Consider the following 18,352-nt stretch of genomic DNA (forward strand, 5'->3'; position numbering starts at 1 on the left):
AGATGCAGTAAGCGATGGGGGAGATTATCCAGCAGAGGAGGAGGGCTGAGAACTACGTGAGGAGTGGTTGGGCCAGATCGCCTTGAGGATCTGTTGGACCTGTTGCTGGAGGTGGTGTCAACTGAGGCGTAGAAGGCCAATTCTAAAGTGCAAATAACCGACAACAGCAGTTATAATGGTAAGATTACTAGAAGCTGGAGTTGTATATGACTGTAGATTAGTGAATTTCTATCACTTACACTTGATGCAATCGCGGCTTGTGTCTTTTACAGGATATGTACTTGGGGAGGGCTGGTACAATTGCCATTGCAGTGGAGTGGGCTCTTGTTGAGCTACTGCGACACCCCGAGGTTCTAAAGGGAGTGCAGGAGGAGCTAGATAGGGTGGTAGGAAGAGAGCAGCGAGCTGCCATACCTGCGGGGGCGGGCAGCGGTTCTGAAGGGAGTGTAGGAGGATCTAGACAGGGTGGTTCTTCCTGGTAGGAAGAGAGCGGCTCGTGGACAAGCTACCATACCTGCACGTAGGTTCCAAATGCACCCAATGGCACCTTTGCTAGTGTCGTGGGAGCCTTGTAGGCTTGCACATGGTTGGCTATGATCAGGCCGGTATATGCGCCTATGTAAACAAGTATGCCATTGGCAGGGATCCCAACATGTGGGAGGATCCCTTCTCCTTCTAACCTGAGAGGTAATTTCTAGGTAGCAAAGTGGAGGAGACGGGCCACCATTTCCAGCTCGTGCACTTTGGCAGTGGGCAGGAGGTGTTGCTCAACTTGCGTCTCTTTCCGGCCATGCTTCTTGAAGCCTTCGAGTGGAGCCCAGCTCAGTAGATGGACATGTTTGAGCTATGGGCTCAACATCATGCTGGCAACCCCTCTTGCTACTATTGCCATGCCCAGATTCTTGCCCACTCTATCTTTGTATGGAGAGGTGAAACTCTGCTACATGCACTGATGTCCTAATGCTGAGAACCTCCTTCAGAGCCAATCCCTGCATGACACAGAGAACTTTAGCTTTCTTGATGGACTGAAGCATACTGCATGCACCAGAGAATGCCTTGATGTAAACAGTTGAGCAGCAAAAAATATTTGTGCAGAGGCTTACTTGAGGCGCTTCCAAATTCTAGACTCGTTTGACACCGGCATGGAAAGTTGATGAAATTCCCTCAGCTTCACAGCAATCTTAGTTGATACATCAGAATCTTGTAAGTCTTGTGCAGTTAAGGTATGTGGGGTAGATAGTCACATAGAATAAATTAAAAACAGCTTGTAGCAGGATCATAAAGCTGAGGGGTGGGCTAACAAAACATATGGCTTGTTTCTTTGCCATGGTTGATGTCTGGCTCAGTAGGCTTGTCAGGGATTAGAAGCACGAACATGCACCTCAACATGCTTGATCACGACACAGAAAAGGATAAGAAGAGCTGACTCACCCTGGCATGCAGAAATTCCTCAATACATCCCGTGGCAAAGCGGCCAAGAAGACGAGGCCCTTGCCGAGCTTTAGACATAGCTTAAAAGGTGCAGATCTCATCCTCACGATTGAAGAAGTTATCGACGTCCTTGCCGTAAACACGCACCAAAACAATTCTTCTCTGATTCTTCCCCTGTTTGGGCTGCACATTCATGGCCTTCACCTCATCAGCGTTTCCATCAGCTTCATCATGCTCACGATTAATCCTCGAAACACTCCAGGATCACTCATAAACTGTGATATCTATCAATTATGAAAGAGTGTACATCATCCGTGATATCTATCAATTATGCTCCATGCTTCTGTTTTTAATGGTAGGTGCATTCAAAGAATCCGTTCAATTAAGTGCTATGTTATGTTAAGAAAAGAGCTCTCATATTTATCTTTGATACTGTGTGAATTTGTCATTTGTTTTATGTCTTTTTGATTGTTAGTGTGTACCCAACACAAGTGCCTTTTTATTATGAATTGGTATGCTTGCAAGGTTAAGCAAAGAGGTGTCTTGTTTGTACTCTGAGTGTTTATTTTTTTAGAAGTTCTTTGTCGAGCTTGATTTGAATTAACCATAGAATGTTACAAACTGAGGCCGCAACTGATTCCTACCAAGGCTAGAAGAGATAGACAAAGTTTTTCTATGGAGTTCTACCAATCGAGGATAAAAGTGCTTTGAGTGTTTAGTGTATGCAAGGTTAGGAGGTTACATAATATTGAAATTGTGTAGTAATGTGTTTGATATGTTAAAGAAGATCGCTTAAGTCTCTCTTTTTCATGTTCCAGGTTGGTAAAAGACATCTTGAAGAATAAATTTTATCGACTACATTGAAGAGAGAGAGTGTGAGAGAGAGAGAAGGAGAAGAAGATAGAGAGTAGAGAAGAGAGAAGAACAAGAAGAGAAGAAGAATATAACTTTGAAGCTTTCTAGGAACACTCGTGACTCGTGAGTCGTGAAGAGACCAAAGCGATCTATCATCTAACCAGAGAGAGAGAGAGAGAGAGAGAGAGAGAGAGAGAGAGAGAGAACTTGCGGCGGCGGCAGGGAGTTTTACTAGTATAACTAAGACTAACATTGGATGGTTCATTGAAAGACGAAGAGCACATATTCTAGAGGGGCTAGGTAGAGAGTATAGGTAGGGCATAGGGCTGCCTATTTTAGGCAAGTTGAGTAAGAAGATTTGGAGCAAGCAAAACCAAATAAAAATTTTGAAACTCTATAAATTTTTCAAGTATACTATGCTTGAAGGTTTTGATTTTGTTACCACATGGTAACTGGAGGATTTGAATTAGTTACCATATGGTAACCAAAGGTTTTGACTTTATTACCAATGGTAATTTTAAAGAAATTTTAAATTTATGCACTGACAACCATATGTCCCTATGCCCCTTGGAGTACGTAAATGTCACATCCTAATACAGATGGTGTATGTCCCTATGCCCCTTGGAGTACTTAAATGTCACATCCTAATACAGATGGTGACAAAGGACCACCATGCTCCTTGGAGTTGGTGAATGCCACATCCTACATGGTAAAGGGAAGAAAAAGGCCATGACCCAGTCGAACATGTTTTAGGGGTTCTTGACCCAGTCGTACATGTTTTAGGCGTCAAGCGTATTTCTTCACAAGAATCAATCAAAATTATGAATAGTATAGTTAAAAATTGATTGCTTTGTTAATTAGGAAACCCAAAAATTTGGAATATGTAAGAATATGTATTTGGAATAGGAGGTAGTAATTATTGAAAGGAGAAACTGTTCGAAAGCTTCCAAACATTGACCAAGAGTTCCTCAAGGCAGCAATATTGTTCGCCCACTTCTGCCTTAATACTCAGTCCTCTGATCTATATGGATCTGTTTCTGAACGTGGCGGGCGTTGTAGAATTTGTTGCCTCCCAAGACAGCTTAATCAATCTGTTCCACAGGGTAGGGAACCTGGTCGACGCTAATTCTAACTTCAGTTCCGAGAAATGCAGATTCGAGTCGTGCAAGCTGAGGTTTCACACATCACTGCTGGGAGTGGATGAAGAGGAGCTGGAGCCGAGGCTGTGGATAGCGGCCGTGAAGGACAAACTGGAAGAAATTAGTCGACTCATGAACCATGCGCAGGATGTACGAGGCAGGGTAAGGCATACCCGGGAGAAGATCAACAAGGTTTTGGATGAGATAGAGAAGATTGTCGGCAGCGTATGTGCTTTGAGAGAGGTGGGAGGTGGAGGGAGTCGCTCCACAGCTTTACTGGAGGCGGAGGTGGAGGCGGGAGGTGGAGGGAGTCGCTCCACAGCTGCTATACTGGAGGCGGAGCGAGAGAAGATGAAGCTGCTTGCTCGTCTTTTGAGGCCCGAGAACAAGCAGCCGTTGCGTCTTTTGTACACATTTGAGCACGAGTCCTTTGAGGCAATTATTGTTGGCCCACATCACTTTAATTTTATCTTGGTCTCAAGCATGATCATCAATGCTATACATGTTAAAACAGTACATTTCTTGGACTATGAAGAGAAAAAGTTAGGTTGAAAGTTGGCGCGACATAAAGAGATGCAAGCTGAAGTGCAATCGTGCATGCCAGGTTCCATGCATATGGCAAAAGATGTACATACTGCATACTCCTATGTCAGATGTGGTGATGAAATTTGAAGACTTCAAAGTCCCTATGCCCCTTGGAGTACGTAAATGTCACATCCTAATACACGTTAAGAGGAAGAAAAGGGATGGTGACAAAGGAAGGACCACCATGCTCCTTGGAGTTGGTGAATGTCACATCCTACATGGTAAAGGGAAGAAAAAGGAAAAGCACGATGTTGTTGTAAGGGCCAGGTCGCATGGCTACAGCTGCCCAGCTTTTCGGCTCTCTTAAACGGGCAGGACTCGCAGGAGGAATTCGCACTGCCCCAATGAGAAAAACCATTTGGAGGTCGCATTTAGACCTGCCCTTTGAACAGAGAGAAAACGCTGGGAGGTCGCATGCTGTTCGAATTTTTTTTCCGCCCAAATTATTGGCGCTCCTCCTCCTCCCTTCAAACGCAACAGTTTGGCCTCAGTTTCTACCCAGGTACTCTTTTGCTTGTTGCAGAAAGCTCTCTCTCTCTCTCTCTCTCTCTCTCTCTCTCACACACACACACACACACACACAGACCCACCTGGCGCGCAGAACCCCCACTCCTCACAAGTCTGGCAGAGCTCTCAGATTTATAATCTTCCTTCTTGTTGGAGGCCTGCAAAGGAAATCTTACTCCAGCTAGAAGCTCACATTTGGTGGTGCCTGATCATTAACATGGCCCTACCAAAGCACATTCCATTTTCCCTCATGTCTGGGCTTATTTTCACACTCGTGCTCATTCTTCGCCGCCGTCAACAACTACAAAGCCTCTGTTATCAATCACAGAAGATTCATCAAAGAAGAGGACTCGGCCCTTGCAGCAAGCCATCATGGGATTATTTAATACCTTTGCTGCATGCTTATGTTGAGCACTTTTGCATGGAGGCTTTCATTGCACGCAGGGTAATTTCAGAGTGGTATGTGAAACCACGAACACCCCAATGGTGGAACAACTATGTTGGCTTTGTGCATGCAGATGATAAGAGGTTCAGGAGTGTATTTAGGTTGCCTTTGTGCCTCTTCCAAACCACAGTGGAGCTTCTAAGGGTGCATTTGCAACAGGACGACATACCAAGGTCATTTGCCAACATTAAAGGGAGGGTGCTTCCTGTCGAGAAGCAAGTGGCAATGGGGTTATTTCGTTTGGCAACAGGTACATCCATGATAGCTATGAGTGAGTTGTTTGGTGTTGGAAAGTCCACAGTTGTTGAGTCTGTTGATAGATTTGTGAAGGCCTTGTTGGTGCATCAACGCCAATACATAGCATGGCCGAGAAGCTCCAATGAGATTGAAAAGATCAAGGCTGGCTTTTATGTCAAGCAAGGCTTGCCTAATGTTTGCGGAGCTATGGATGCTACACATATTCAGATGGAGAAACCAAATGGTGAGCTCGGCTTGGATTGGTATGATAGAAACAAGGACTACTCTATGTTGGTTCAAGCTGTAGACCTGTGGTGGATAGTGACATGCGTTTTTTGGATGTATTTGCTGGATTCCCAGGGTCGGTCAATGACAGTAGATTGCTTAAGAACTCAGCTTTTTATTCTTGTGCTGAACGTGGTCTAATACTAGATGGTCCTGACTATGTGAATGGCTCTTTCTCCATACGAGAGTTTATTGTGGCTGATGGAGGCTATCCGCTACTTCCGTGGCTAATGAGACCTTACAAGACTCCCACCACTTCAACAGAAAAGTTGCTCAACTACAAGTTATCGTCTACAAGAATTGTGGTAGAACGGTCATTTGGACTTCTTAAGATGAGATGGAGATATCTACATGGCAAAGTGATGAATCCATATCCACATAAGTTGGCCCGGGCCATTGTTGCTTGTTGCATGCTCCAAAACATGTGCATAGAAAGTGGTGTCACAATGGAAGGGATTGAGAACATCACTATGGATGTACCATCAAGAGATGATGAAGCCACAAGTCCCATCGAGGCCCCAGCAGCGGATGCCACAGCCATGAGAGACTCTCTAGCTAAATTCTTGCATCCTTTTTTATAGAAAGGCCATCATGTAAGAAATATATATCTTTGCTCATGTATGCATCCTTTTTGAGAGAATGACCATCATGAAAGACATATATCTTTGCTCGTGTATGCATCCTTTTTTAGAGAATGACCATCATGTAAGACATATATCTTTGCTCGTGCATGCATCCTTTTAGAGAGAATGACCATCATGTAAGATATATATATCTTTGCTCGTGTAATAAAAGTTTTGTTGTGGGTTAAATGAATTGGTCTTTGAGATAATTTGGAATGATGTTGGTGTCCTTGGTTTGAAGAGCTGAATAGCTAGTTTTTAAAAATCTTTTATATACTTTGTTTGAGAATAACTTTAAGCATGTAATTGGTAAGTGTGATCACTAAAGAATGAGGCTTGACATTGTACTCCCTAGAATTATTGTCCTTTGTCCTTGTTATGAGAAAGGTGATCAATACTATATGCATTTGCGCATAATTACAGATAGCTATTTGTGCAATTCAATGGTGGTCCATCTACATGGCTAATGACTAGGCTTTTAAGGAGTGTATTCTTGAATAAAATCATTTTCTTTATCTTATTGGATATTCAGCTTGTGATATATGAAATTGGGTTACATGGATCTACCTTCTTGTTGTGTTTGTCTTCGTTGTTGTGAATTCCTCTTGTGTCTTGACTCGAAAGAACCACCGCACCTTGGAATTGACTCTCAGAAGCAAACAAGGGTAACACAACCGCGTGTTTCTCATGCTTGTAGATTTTGATGGGCCGGATGGCTAATATTTGGTAGTAGGCTCCCTTAAATGTGATAATCTACAAATCAGCTATACTTGTGCATAGAGCGGATTCTATGGTAGTGGGTAGTCCAAACGCTATGATAACCGCTTAATAATCTTGTTGGAATATCTCAACATATAATTTGTCACTATAGATGTGAAGATATGTATTTCTATCAGGCAGACACAACAACCAGGTGTAGAACATGGTTTGGCATGACAGTGTGTGCCAGAGAAGCTATACAATGAAGTCATATGCAAGGTTGTGTTGTCTAATTGGTAGTAAGACAGTCTAAGCATGATAATCTAAAATCAGCAATTTTCTTGTGCATTGATAGTATGACTAATGTATGCATGATAATCTACAAATCAACCATTTTCTTGAGTTGTCTAATTGGTAGCATGACTTGTGTATTCTATTTTCGCATTAGGATGGAGGAATCACAGCCATGGTGAAGTGAATATATGTGTATGTGTGTGTCTCGCTATGCCACAATAGACTTAGAGTGGGTTTAACACCAATTTTTGTGCTCTTGAGTGCATCAGAAGCTCATATAGGTGAAGTCATTCGTGGTGAACTGCAGGACAGCACTTCAGTTTTTTGAACATAACTTCCACTAAAAGTGTCTGATTGACAAAAAAATTAGTGCATCATGAAGCTCACATTGAGCTTTATAAACTTGCAGAAGAGGTGGCAACCTGATTTAGTCTACAACATGGTCAAAAAGCTAGTTGAACAGAGCAGTTTTTGCATCATCGTTCCTGGTGGACTGCAGGACAGCACTTCAGCTTTTTGAACATAACTTCCACCAAAAGTGTTTGATCGACAAACAAATTAGTGTATCATGAAGCTCACAATGAGATCTATAAATTTGTAGAAGAAGTAGCAGCCTGATTTAGTCTACAACATGATCAAAAAGATAGTTGAACAAAGTAGTTTTTTCATGGCAGCTTAACTCTAAATTGGAGTGTTTAGTACAAATGTTTAGCACAAATTGAACCATGGACAATGCTAAGTACAAAGTTTATTGTCGATATATATATCATGTACAAAAGTGGCTTGACATTCATATAGCATGATCGGATTATACATACTACATCGGATTGAATAGAAAAGGGCTTTATATATTGGGCAAAATGAGATAGGAAATCTAGATAACCAAGAAGATGTGATGCCTTAATACATATCTTGATTTCCCATACAAGATGTGTGTCATGCTAATTTCCCATGCTAGGAGATGATGCATGCATAGCAAAGCATTTGAAAGCTTCAGCAATTTGCTTCAATGCCTCATTGATCTCCTCCTCCAATGCAAGGCGCTTTCGGTTGAGTGCCACAAACTCTTCAAATTCAGCCCTCGTCAATTCCAGGACATCATCATCGTGCTTTGTCCTCCTCGAATCAATGCCCTCCATGAAAGAGAGAAGTTGCTTGGTTGTGCCCTCTAATTCTTTCTTCAAGATGGACATTTTATCTCCTCGCTTGCGCTTCTTACCGGATGAGCCCTCGTCAACCAAGATCTCCTCCTTCTTGTCCAGCTTTGTAGCCTTGTCTGGCGAAGTAAATGAATCTCCTATGCATCAGAAAAATAACATTAAGTATGGATCCTTTACACTAAGAATTAAGTATAGATCATTCACAACTAAAAATTAAAAACAACAAATGATTTTGCATCTTACCCAATATATCCTTTGAAGTGTCATACACAATGTTTGCTGGATTAATCAATCTATCTGACCCAATACGGTCAAGCATGGCTGTGTATACATCTTCTGTAAAGCTTCGAGGCAACTTCATCTCGTCTCTCTGAGTTGAGCTCATAGACCAATAACTATCTCCACCAGAAGGAATATGTTGTTCGTAGTCATGAATCTTCTTGAATGCAGCTAGAATGCGGTCCCAACGAAACAGGCATTGGTCGGCTGAGCGGAGCACCCCTCGCTGGATACAATACTTGGATATAAACTCCCACCGCTCGTCTTGTGTCTTTAGAACAGCTCCTAAATTGCCTTCTCTCATATCCTCTAGAAGCTTTGCTTTGCCATCTAACAAAGTCACTGTTTCTTTGAGAGTCCAATGCCCGCTCCGAAAGAAAAGCTTTGGTGGTATTGGCTTATCACCATCAGGAACTATCCGTTGTGAATCAATGTCTGTGCTTGAAGGCATAGGCTGGGAAGTGACAGTTGGAACCTTGATGGAATAGGTTGAGATGTAGGCAGCAAGGTTGTCTTTGGAGCACTAGAATGCATGTTTGGGGATGAAATAGCTAAAGCTTTCTTTCTTTTTCTAGGCTTTGTAGCTTTCTTGCCTAGAGCATCTTGGCATGGAGTATGATTAGTAATGTTTGACAAAGGTGTTCGTACAGCAGATGGGTGGGCTGAAGACAAAGGAGAGCAAGGGCTGCCTCCATGTGTGGCAGCTGGGAAAGTAGTTTGAGAAGGTAAGTTAGTTTGAACTTGAGGAGAGCAAGGGCTACCTCCATGGGCCATAGACGGAAGATCATCAGTAGTAGTCATGCTACCAATAGAGGGCTGCTGGCTGCATTGTGTGGAAGGGACAAATTCATCTTCGTCCCACTCCATATTCAAATCCAATGAGTAGTTTTCCATCCCATAAGGATGACAGGGAACTTTACAGCGCGCTTGCAGGCGGCCAGCTGCAAGAGGATGAGCCAGATCGGTTTATCACCTGGCGCGGCAAGTCTTACATCGTCGACAGAGTGCGGTTCGGCAAGGAGAAGGAGAAGAAGCTGAGCAGGCTGGGCAGGCTCATACTCAACATGCGCGAATGGGAGGACTCATGCGTTGCAAAGATGGCCTTGATCGCCGAGAGCCAAGATTATTTCTGCATTTTGAGTGAGCTTGAAGGCCCCTCATTCGATTCCCTGGAGAAAGCACTCGTTACTCCTTCAACAGCAGCTGTAGCTAGTGCGGAAAGCAGCAGCAGCTTCATGTTCCAGCTTCTTGGGCCACAAACGAAAATCAGCCTTCTCTTTGCCATTGCGTCCGCAATAAAGAGGCTGCACGACCAGATGATCCTACACGAGAGCATAGGAAGCCATAATGTGCTCGTGGGCGCCTCTCCAGCAGCTACGATCACAAGCTGCTTGTTCGAGGAAGTGAAGCTGGCAGGCTTTGTGAGCGCCAGAATGGTGGACGATTTGAGTCACGGACCCTTTTCCTCGGGTTCCTCGGCGGGGCAGATTATGGCGGAGAGGAGACGGAGAATCTATCAGGCTCCATGGAGGGTCGCGGGCTCCAGGTACTGCTTCGAGTGCGATGTGTACTCGTTGGGCGTGTTGATGGCGGAGCTTCAGTGGGGCAGATCCTTCGTCCACGACCATTCCATATACGGCAGACACGAAATCCTAGCGGTGCTTGGACGAGCAAGCGGAAGCCAGCCGCCCCTCCTTGTTGAGCTCACGAAGGAATGTATGTCGGCCGAGGCGTCCACGGTGCCTCCCATCGGCGAGGTGCTCGAAAGGCTGGAAAGGATCCCGACGTGATGTCCATTCCGCTGGTACGCCCGTGTGTGTGGTAGTCATAAAATTCCACAAAAAAAAAAGTGTGTGGTAGTCATAAATCGTGGTGAATATAGTCATCCATCACGGGTACAGTTGTTCTTTTCATGTGTGGGGAATATATTAATTTTACTAACGTAAAAAGTAGTCGCCAAAAAGGACAAAAAAACACGTAGATCTAGCTAGAGTTCCAAGTCTTCAATAGCGTATATCTTGCTACAGTTTCGAAATGATGATGACCGTGTCTCCTTCTCTCATAGTGTATATCGTGTTGAAGTTATGAGATGATGACGTCCCTGAATCAGAAATTAAGGATAACTAGTTAGTGACATGTGCGTTGCTCCTCCCCGTCACGCTCAAGCGAGGAAACACGAGGAGCTGGCATGTGGTCAAGTGAATACATGGCAATTCCCAAAACAGAATAGTGTGGGTAATAGTAGCGATTAGTTCTCCTTAGGTGTAGTTCAATACTTAGTTAAATACTTTTTACTAGCAATTTGAGCCTAGCTCTCTCTCTCTCTCTCTCTCTCTCTCTCTCTCTCACTCTTTTTATCTAACTCTCTCACTCTAACTTATCCTTTCTCTCTCTAACTTTCTTTAACTCAAACTCTCTCTCTCTCTCTCTCTCTCTCTCTCTAATTATCTCAATAAATCTCTCAAACTACCTTTCTCTCCCTAACTCTCACTCTTTCTATAACGGTGTCTCTAACTCTCTCTTTACATCATCCTCTTTGTGTTTAGAAAACGTGGTGCTCATGTTAGATCAAGTGTGTGGAGCAAAAGAGCTCACAAAATACAAGAACAATATCTTGCTTATTTAGTTGTTTATGAATACAACTAGGCCTTGCTCAATACAAAATGCCTCATAGCTCTACCTTTAAATAGATGAGCTAGTGGACCTTAAGTCCATTCATACTCACACCCTTCTCTTCCCTTTCTACATAACCTTAGTCTCTTATTACCCCCCCTCAATACCAACTATGAAAGGATGGAATAGGTGGTATTGGACATAGGATGCCTTTATAACATTAGGCGTACAAGGTTTGAAAAATAGGTGTGATAGAGGCTGATACAAAGTTTGCCTCTGACTCTTTGTTAGGACATTTAGATGTGATATGTCTCGTTTGTTTACACTTGTTACATTTTATTTTGTTGGGATATTTGATCCAACAATTATTTACCAAATGATCCACCTTTTTGCAATGGACATATCTTACTTTGACCACTTGTTGATGTGACAAAGCTTGTTCGATAGTCGATGAAGTGGTTGCATTTGAAGATTCAGCTCCTCCCTTTGACCTCTTTTCTTCATCAAGACAAGATTGAACGACTCTTACTCACAAATAATGAGATATTTTCATCTCTCTTCTCTCTTGTTTCAACTAAATCCAAAAAGTAAGTCAAACTGACCTAAAATTGGTCAAAAAGTGACCAAACTGATCTAGAAAATTCTAGAATCAGTTTGCTTGGTTAGAGGCTCACTGTTTCCTATAAATAGAAGCCTCCCTCTTTTTAAAAGCTTAATGGTGTTTATACACTGTTACTCTGCTTCTGTCCTGAGCCATTTAACATTAAATTTCTTGATAATTCAATTGTTTTTTGGCCTAATCCTCTCCAAGTGAATTTGGTGGCCACTCTCCAAGTGAATTTGGTGGCCACTCTTGCTGCAAACAAGAGTAAAACCCTCAATCCCTCAAACCAAAGGAAAGCTTACAAGCTCCATGTAAGCTTAATTCTTACTTATTGTGAATTTTAAATCTATGGTTTTCTTAAATTTTATGCTTTTTGTAAATGTTTGAATTAAAATTTGACGCTATGCCTTGATGGAAAGGCCACCCCCTTCTCTTCTTTACAATTCAGTCCTTGTTAATCTTAAAAAGTTTAATTAAATGATTGATTAAACTCTTTTCATTGTTTACTCTCTTGATTTTTGAAAAATGGAGTAGATTAGAGATATTAGAATTCAAATTGGATTAATTCAAGTCATAAATTGAATGTTAAAATTGAAAAATGGTTAGCTATACAAAGGAGGTTATAGCAAAATTTTCTTAAATTTTGTGAAACAAAAGTTTATCATTAGGTTATTCTAAAAGAGTAATTCCTTCCGTTTGTGCACTCTAAAAGATTTAAAAGTGTCATTCTCATTAAAATTGAATTTATGCATATAAGAAGATGCATAAAAGATTTATTTTTATTTCAAAAGTGTCATTCTCATTAAAATTGAATTTATGCATAGGAAGATGCATAAAAGATTTATTTTTATTTCAAAAGTGTCATTCTCATTAAAATTAAATTTATGCATATAGGAAGATGCATAAAGGATTTATTTTTATTTCAAAAGTATAATTTTTATTAAATTTGAATTATGCATAAATAGATGCGTAAAGATTCTTTATATCAAAAATTAGAATCCTCTTAAATTCTATGTTTAAATTCTGTGAATAGAAGTGATGAGGATATGATGTGATGAGAAGATGTGAATCAGATAGATGATTGGATAGATGTGATGTGAATAGAAGTGATGAGAATATGAGGTGAATAGATGTGATGAGAATATGAGGTGAATATATGTGATGAGATAAGATGTGAATTAGATAGATGATGATTGGATGGATGGATGTGATGTGAATAGAAGTGATGAGAATATGAGGTGAAGAAATGTTGTAAGATTCCTCCCCAGCCTCTCAAAATGTCCAGCATCTTCCCCTGTAATCAATCCCCTCTTCAGAAATATAAAAGACCTTGTTTCTAACTGTTTTGACTTAGAGAGAGAGAATATTCTAGAGATAGAATATTCAGATTTTGAATATTTGTAGATAGAAAAATTTCTCATCTTATTAAAATAAGTTTCCCTGAAACAGAAATTCAAAAAGAACTTTCCAATGTGCAATTGGAATTAATTGGAAATGAGTATGAAGGACCTTAGCCTAACGGTCTAGATTTTCAGAAATTTTTGGATTATGGTCCAATTAAGGTTCCTATGGGCCAATAGCATCAATCCATGTGTAGGGAGGAGATAAATCCAATTTGTAAAAGAAGATACTCAAAAATGAGTAAATGCTCACATAAGATGAAGAGTTGAAAATGTACAAGGTTTATTAGTAAAAAACTATGAGCAATATTAAAAATATGAGATATTTTGGGTATACAAAAATGAGTAAATGCTCACACAAGATGAAGAGTTGAAAATGTACAAGGTTTATTAGTAAAAAACTATGAGCAATATTAAAAATATGAGATATTTTGGGTATCCAAAAATGAGTAAATGCTCCAACATGATGAAGAGTTGAAAATGTACAAGGTTTATTAGTAAAAAAACTATGAGCAATATTAAAAATATGAGATATTTTGGGTATAATGATTCCATTTTGACACATATGTAAGGAAGGGGAGTTCTTTAAAGGAGGTGCATAATTCACATGCTTGAATGAGTTTTAAACTCAAAAATAATGTGATATTTTTATCTTTCCTCTCTCTTGAACCAAACCAAATCAAAATGGAACCAAACTAGGTCCAAATCAAAATAATGTGATATTTTTATCTCTCCTCTCTCTTGAACCAAACCGAATCAAAAAGTAACCAAACTAGGTCCAAATCTAGTCCAAATTCAACCAAACTGAATTTGGAAAATTCTAGAATTCAGTTAACTTTGGTTAGAGCTTCCCTCTCCTATAAATAGAACATGAGTCCTTTGAAAAAAAGGGAAGAATTTTACTATACTAGAGTTATGCTGAAATAATGCTAGTTTTTACTATTCTCTAAAATTCTCTCCAAATTGAAGAAATTGGAGCTTCCCTCTTTCTTCAATCCCCATTGGTGGCTCCATCAACATACTTAACCAATTGATTGGTTGGGGGCCTCTACCGTGAACAAAGAATCAAGCAATTTGTAAGGTAAATGGTGAATTTTGATCTTTTCTATAATTTCTCAAGGCTTCTCTCTTCTCTCAACCCCTCTCAAGCTTGAGAAGCTTAATTGGAATGGTTTTTGAATGCTATTGAAGTTGATTGATGAATGGTAGTGAAGAGTTACATAAATTGATGAATGCTATTGAAGTTAAATGATTAATGATAGTTAAGAATTACATAAAATTTCATTTATGCTTAATTCAAATGGTTTTTATGTAATTTCTCTCTCTCAGTCAAGAAATGGTCATACTCATGACCCATTCTCAATCCAAATGAAGCTTTTCATAAAGCTTTTCCTTAACCCAAGATTAATCTATGCTTGAGGCCAAATTAATGGCTTTTTTCTATGCTTTTAGTTTATGTATTTCATGAATATTGATGATTCAATCCATTAGGGATTAATGATCCAATTAGAGATCATTCTAATTATTTCCTTAAAGATAAGCTTTATCCCTTAGAAAAATTGAGATTTATCAGTCATCATAGCAGCGGAGCTATGGCAAAATTTTTATAAAAATTACGCATAAAATAATTTCATTCAAAGCATAAAAAGAGGACTTCCTACCATATTCTAGGAATTATCATCCTAGATTAATTGAAAGATATTCATTGTAATCCTAAAGAAATTGATTTTTATATTATGCATAATTGAATTTCATGCATAGAGGTATGCATAGAAGATGATTATTTTATTATAAAAGAGTTACTTTTAGCATAATTAAATTTCATGCATAGAGATATGCATAGAAGATGATTATTTTATTATAAAAGAGTTACTTTTAGCATAATTGAATTTCATGCATAATAGAGATATGCATAGAAGATGATTATTTTATTATAAAAGAGTTACTTTTAGCATAATTGAATTTCATGCATAGAGGTATGCATAAAAGATGATTATTTTATTATAAAAGTGTTACTTTTAGCATAATTGAATTTCATGCATAGAGGTAAGCATAAAAGATATGGGAAGTGATAAGATGTGATAAGATGCATATGAGATGAGTTAAGATGTGATAAGATGAGTTAAGAAGTGATAGGATGTGTAGGGGATGAGGTAAGAAGTGTATGTGATGGGATAAGATGTATATGGATTGTGATAGGATGAGAATATGGATGTGAATGTGGATGGGTATGTATGGATGTATGCATGTAGATGTGGATGCATGAATGTGGATGTATGGATGTGAATGAGGATGTGGATGTGGATGCATGGATGTAAATGTGGATGTGTATGTATGGATGTATGCATGTAGATGTGGATGCATGAATGTGGATGTATGGATGTGAATGAGGATGTGGATGTGGATGCATGGATGTAAATATGGATGTGTATGTATGGATGTATGCATGTAGATGTGAATGTGAATGTGGATGTATGGATGTAAATGAGGATGTGGATGTGGATGCATGGATGGAGATGTGGATGTATACATGTAGATGTAGATGTATAGATATGGATGTGAATGTGAAGGTGGATGTATGCATGTAGATGTAGATGTATGGATGTGAATATGGATGTGGATGTATGCAGGAGATGTGGATGTATGCATGTAGATGTAGATGTATGAAAGTGGATGTGGATGTATGCATGTGGATGTGAATGTACGCATATAGATGTGGATGTATGGATGTGAATGTGCATGTAGATGTGGATGTATAGATGTGAATGGGAATGTGGATGTGGATGTATGTATGTATGTGGATGTGGATGTATGAATGAGGACGTGATAATGGATGCATGCATGAGGATGTGGATATGGATGTGTATGTATGAATGTGGATATGGGATGTGGATGTATAAATGAGGATGTGAAAATGGAGATAAGCATGTAGATGTGGATGTATGGATGTGAATGTGGATGTGGATGTGGATGTATGGATGTGAATATATGATATGTGATGTGAAGGAATTTGAATTGAAGAGATGGAAAATGAGGTGATTGGATGAGTACACATATAAATGGAATGTGGAATAAGTAATGTGGATTAATGAGGGATAATGTGGAAAAATGAGAGTTAATATAGAAACTGTATTTGTAAACTGTTTGTAAATGTTGTTTGTAAATGGCTGTTTTATGTCAAGAATGCTGGGGAAGCATTTTGACCGTCTTGTGATTAAGGTCGTGGAGACCTAACTGATAAAGTTGCAACTGCTGAGACGGAGAGTCAATGGAGGACGTCTCGCGTAGCAAAGTCGGCCGAGGTCTTGACCAGCCTCGGTTCGATTAAAATGGTGAGCTTCTGGTACGGTGGATGAGGGACCAAGGAAGCGGCCTATGAGTGAAGCGCTAGGTCACCTGCGAAGGATCCTAGAGGGTGCTGACCATACGGTGCTCGGGCTCTGGGTTGCCTAGGATACCCACGCGTGCGTCGAGGAAGATATTGGAACAAGGAGTAAGAGTTGTTTTTCTAAAACCGGGCATGGATTTGGTTGATTGACCTTGCTGGTCTTCAATGAATGAGTCCATGGCTCTTTTTATGGATCTGTTGGTTGATCTTACTGATCTTCAATGAGAGTCCATCTTGATTTTTATAAGTGATTATATTGCCGAGTATTATGGGCTAGGAACTATTGAAAAGGTCCCTGAGTGGACAGGTGGTGAGCGTTCTAGTTGCCAATGATGCCATACATACTCTGATGAAGGAATGATGGGAAATTTGAGAATCAACCGGATAATTTGGAAGACTGTGATCAGTGGTACTATGGTTTCATTAAAGGATTGTTTTAAAGTTAGCTGATGCTAAGAAAAAGGCAATTTCATATTGGGTGTGTAAGTGGTGTGCCTAATTTTATGTTTGCATGAACTTCCGGCTAGGGGGCCTTGGAACTCTTTTCCTTGGTACCCGGGACAAAACCTAACCAAATTCCAAATTGGATCCCATCACTACAGTGGTTGGGCGGTTGGCTAACCCATGGGATCGGATGGGGTTAGGCTGGACTGATGGATCCGTAAATCGAGACTCAATTTTTGTTATTACGATAGATGAAGTAAATCCCGGATAGTAATTGTTCTATGGATAGGAATCAACGGCTGTGCCTCTTGATGGGGAAAAAAGCGTTGATCCCAATGATCTAAGTGCAAGTTTCTTCCTTGATCTAACTGAGTACCTTTATAGGTGCAGTCGGATCAGTTTGATCAATAATAGTCTTGACTACGTTAGAGTAAAAAGTTATCCTGGTGGAATCGCCCGTGCTTTCCAGATAAAGGAAGTTTTTTCGGGTTCGGTTTTGGAAAAACCGACGGATTAGTCTCTTGTCTGGATATCCGTGGTGGACGAGGCCCCGAGTGTGGGACCCTGGCCTGCACAAGAAAGGCTACTTCCACTGTTAGCACCCCGAATCCGTTGCGCGGTAGAAACAGGGATCTCACAGTTGGTATCAGAGCTTTTTGGTTAATGAGGATCAACCGAGAAGCCAAATATATCAAAAATTTATCAAGAATCAAAAAGGTTGTAATTGTGTGATATAATTCATACAAATTGATATTCAAACTAATTTCGTAAATTAGTAATTGGGTATTCAAATGGAAGTACCGTAATTATATGGAACCCTGACTTGCTTGAGGCTTAGACATGATGGTATTTACCCTATAATTCCAAGTATCATGACTAATCGTATATACCGAGGGTATAACTGTAGCTCTTTATCGGCAGTATATACGAGTAAATCTAAGACTTGAAATTATAAGCGTTAATGCTATCCAGATGATGATTTCGAATGTGGTTGATATGATTTTTCATTCTGTTTGAGAATTGATGAATTGATTTGGATGCTGATTGAAAAATGATGATTTCTGAAATTTAGTAGAAATATAATAACCTGAACGAAACCACAATGAGGATGAATGGGACGAGTTCCTGTGATGATATTCATAACTAGAATGATGATAATGATTTCAGCAAATCACTATGAGATTAGTGGGTTGTGCTGTCAAATTGTTACTATTAACACTTGAGACGGTAGATCAAGTTAAGGGATGACAAATTGAGAACTTGCTTAACTAAAATTCCCGTGGAGGAATGTTCAGAAGGAAATTTTTTGGTCTAATGGACCATTATCGTGTTAAAGATATGAATGATATGATCTGAATGAATTA

The 18,352-nt window shown here is 40.0% G+C and overlaps 3 protein-coding genes across 3 annotated transcripts; 2 read left to right on the forward strand and 1 right to left on the reverse strand.

Moving 5' to 3' along the window:
• The first annotated feature begins 4,734 nt into the window (after positions 1–4,734).
• LOC147630841 (protein ANTAGONIST OF LIKE HETEROCHROMATIN PROTEIN 1-like) lies at positions 4,735–5,625 on the forward strand. The gene has a single exon (XM_086809930.1). It carries the CDS (start codon positions 4,735–4,737, stop codon positions 5,623–5,625), a length of 891 nt encoding a protein of 296 aa, XP_086666056.1.
• Positions 5,626–8,041: 2,416 nt separating this feature from the next.
• LOC147630842 (uncharacterized) lies at positions 8,042–8,990 on the reverse strand. The gene is made up of 2 exons (XM_086809931.1): positions 8,504–8,990; positions 8,042–8,397 (listed from the first exon to the last, which is right to left on the reverse strand). The coding sequence occupies exons 1-2, from the start codon at positions 8,988–8,990 to the stop codon at positions 8,042–8,044; spliced, it is 843 nt and encodes a 280-aa protein (XP_086666057.1).
• A 427-nt stretch (positions 8,991–9,417) lies between these two features.
• On the forward strand, positions 9,418–10,376 carry LOC147630843 (uncharacterized). The gene has a single exon (XM_086809932.1). The coding sequence runs from the start codon at positions 9,418–9,420 to the stop codon at positions 10,327–10,329; it is 912 nt and encodes a 303-aa protein (XP_086666058.1). The 3' UTR covers positions 10,330–10,376.
• The last annotated feature ends 7,976 nt before the right edge of the window (positions 10,377–18,352 follow it).

This window comes from Cibotium barometz, chromosome 15 (assembly GCF_041138505.1).
Source record: "Cibotium barometz isolate CiBa-2024 chromosome 15, ASM4113850v1, whole genome shotgun sequence".
Classification (NCBI taxonomy): domain Eukaryota; kingdom Viridiplantae; phylum Streptophyta; class Polypodiopsida; order Cyatheales; family Cibotiaceae; genus Cibotium; species Cibotium barometz.

Coding starts and splice junctions, on each gene's coding strand:
- LOC147630841 (XM_086809930.1), top strand. CDS start 4,735: ATGGCCCTACCAAAGCACATTCCATTTTCCCTCATGTCTGGGCTTATT.
- LOC147630842 (XM_086809931.1), bottom strand. CDS start 8,990: ATGCCTTCAAGCACAGACATTGATTCACAACGGATAGTTCCTGATGGT. Junction 8,398..8,503: donor CACTTCAAAGGATATATTGG/GTAAGATGCAAA, acceptor TCTGATGCATAG/GAGATTCATTTACTTCGCCA.
- LOC147630843 (XM_086809932.1), top strand. CDS start 9,418: ATGAGTAGTTTTCCATCCCATAAGGATGACAGGGAACTTTACAGCGCG.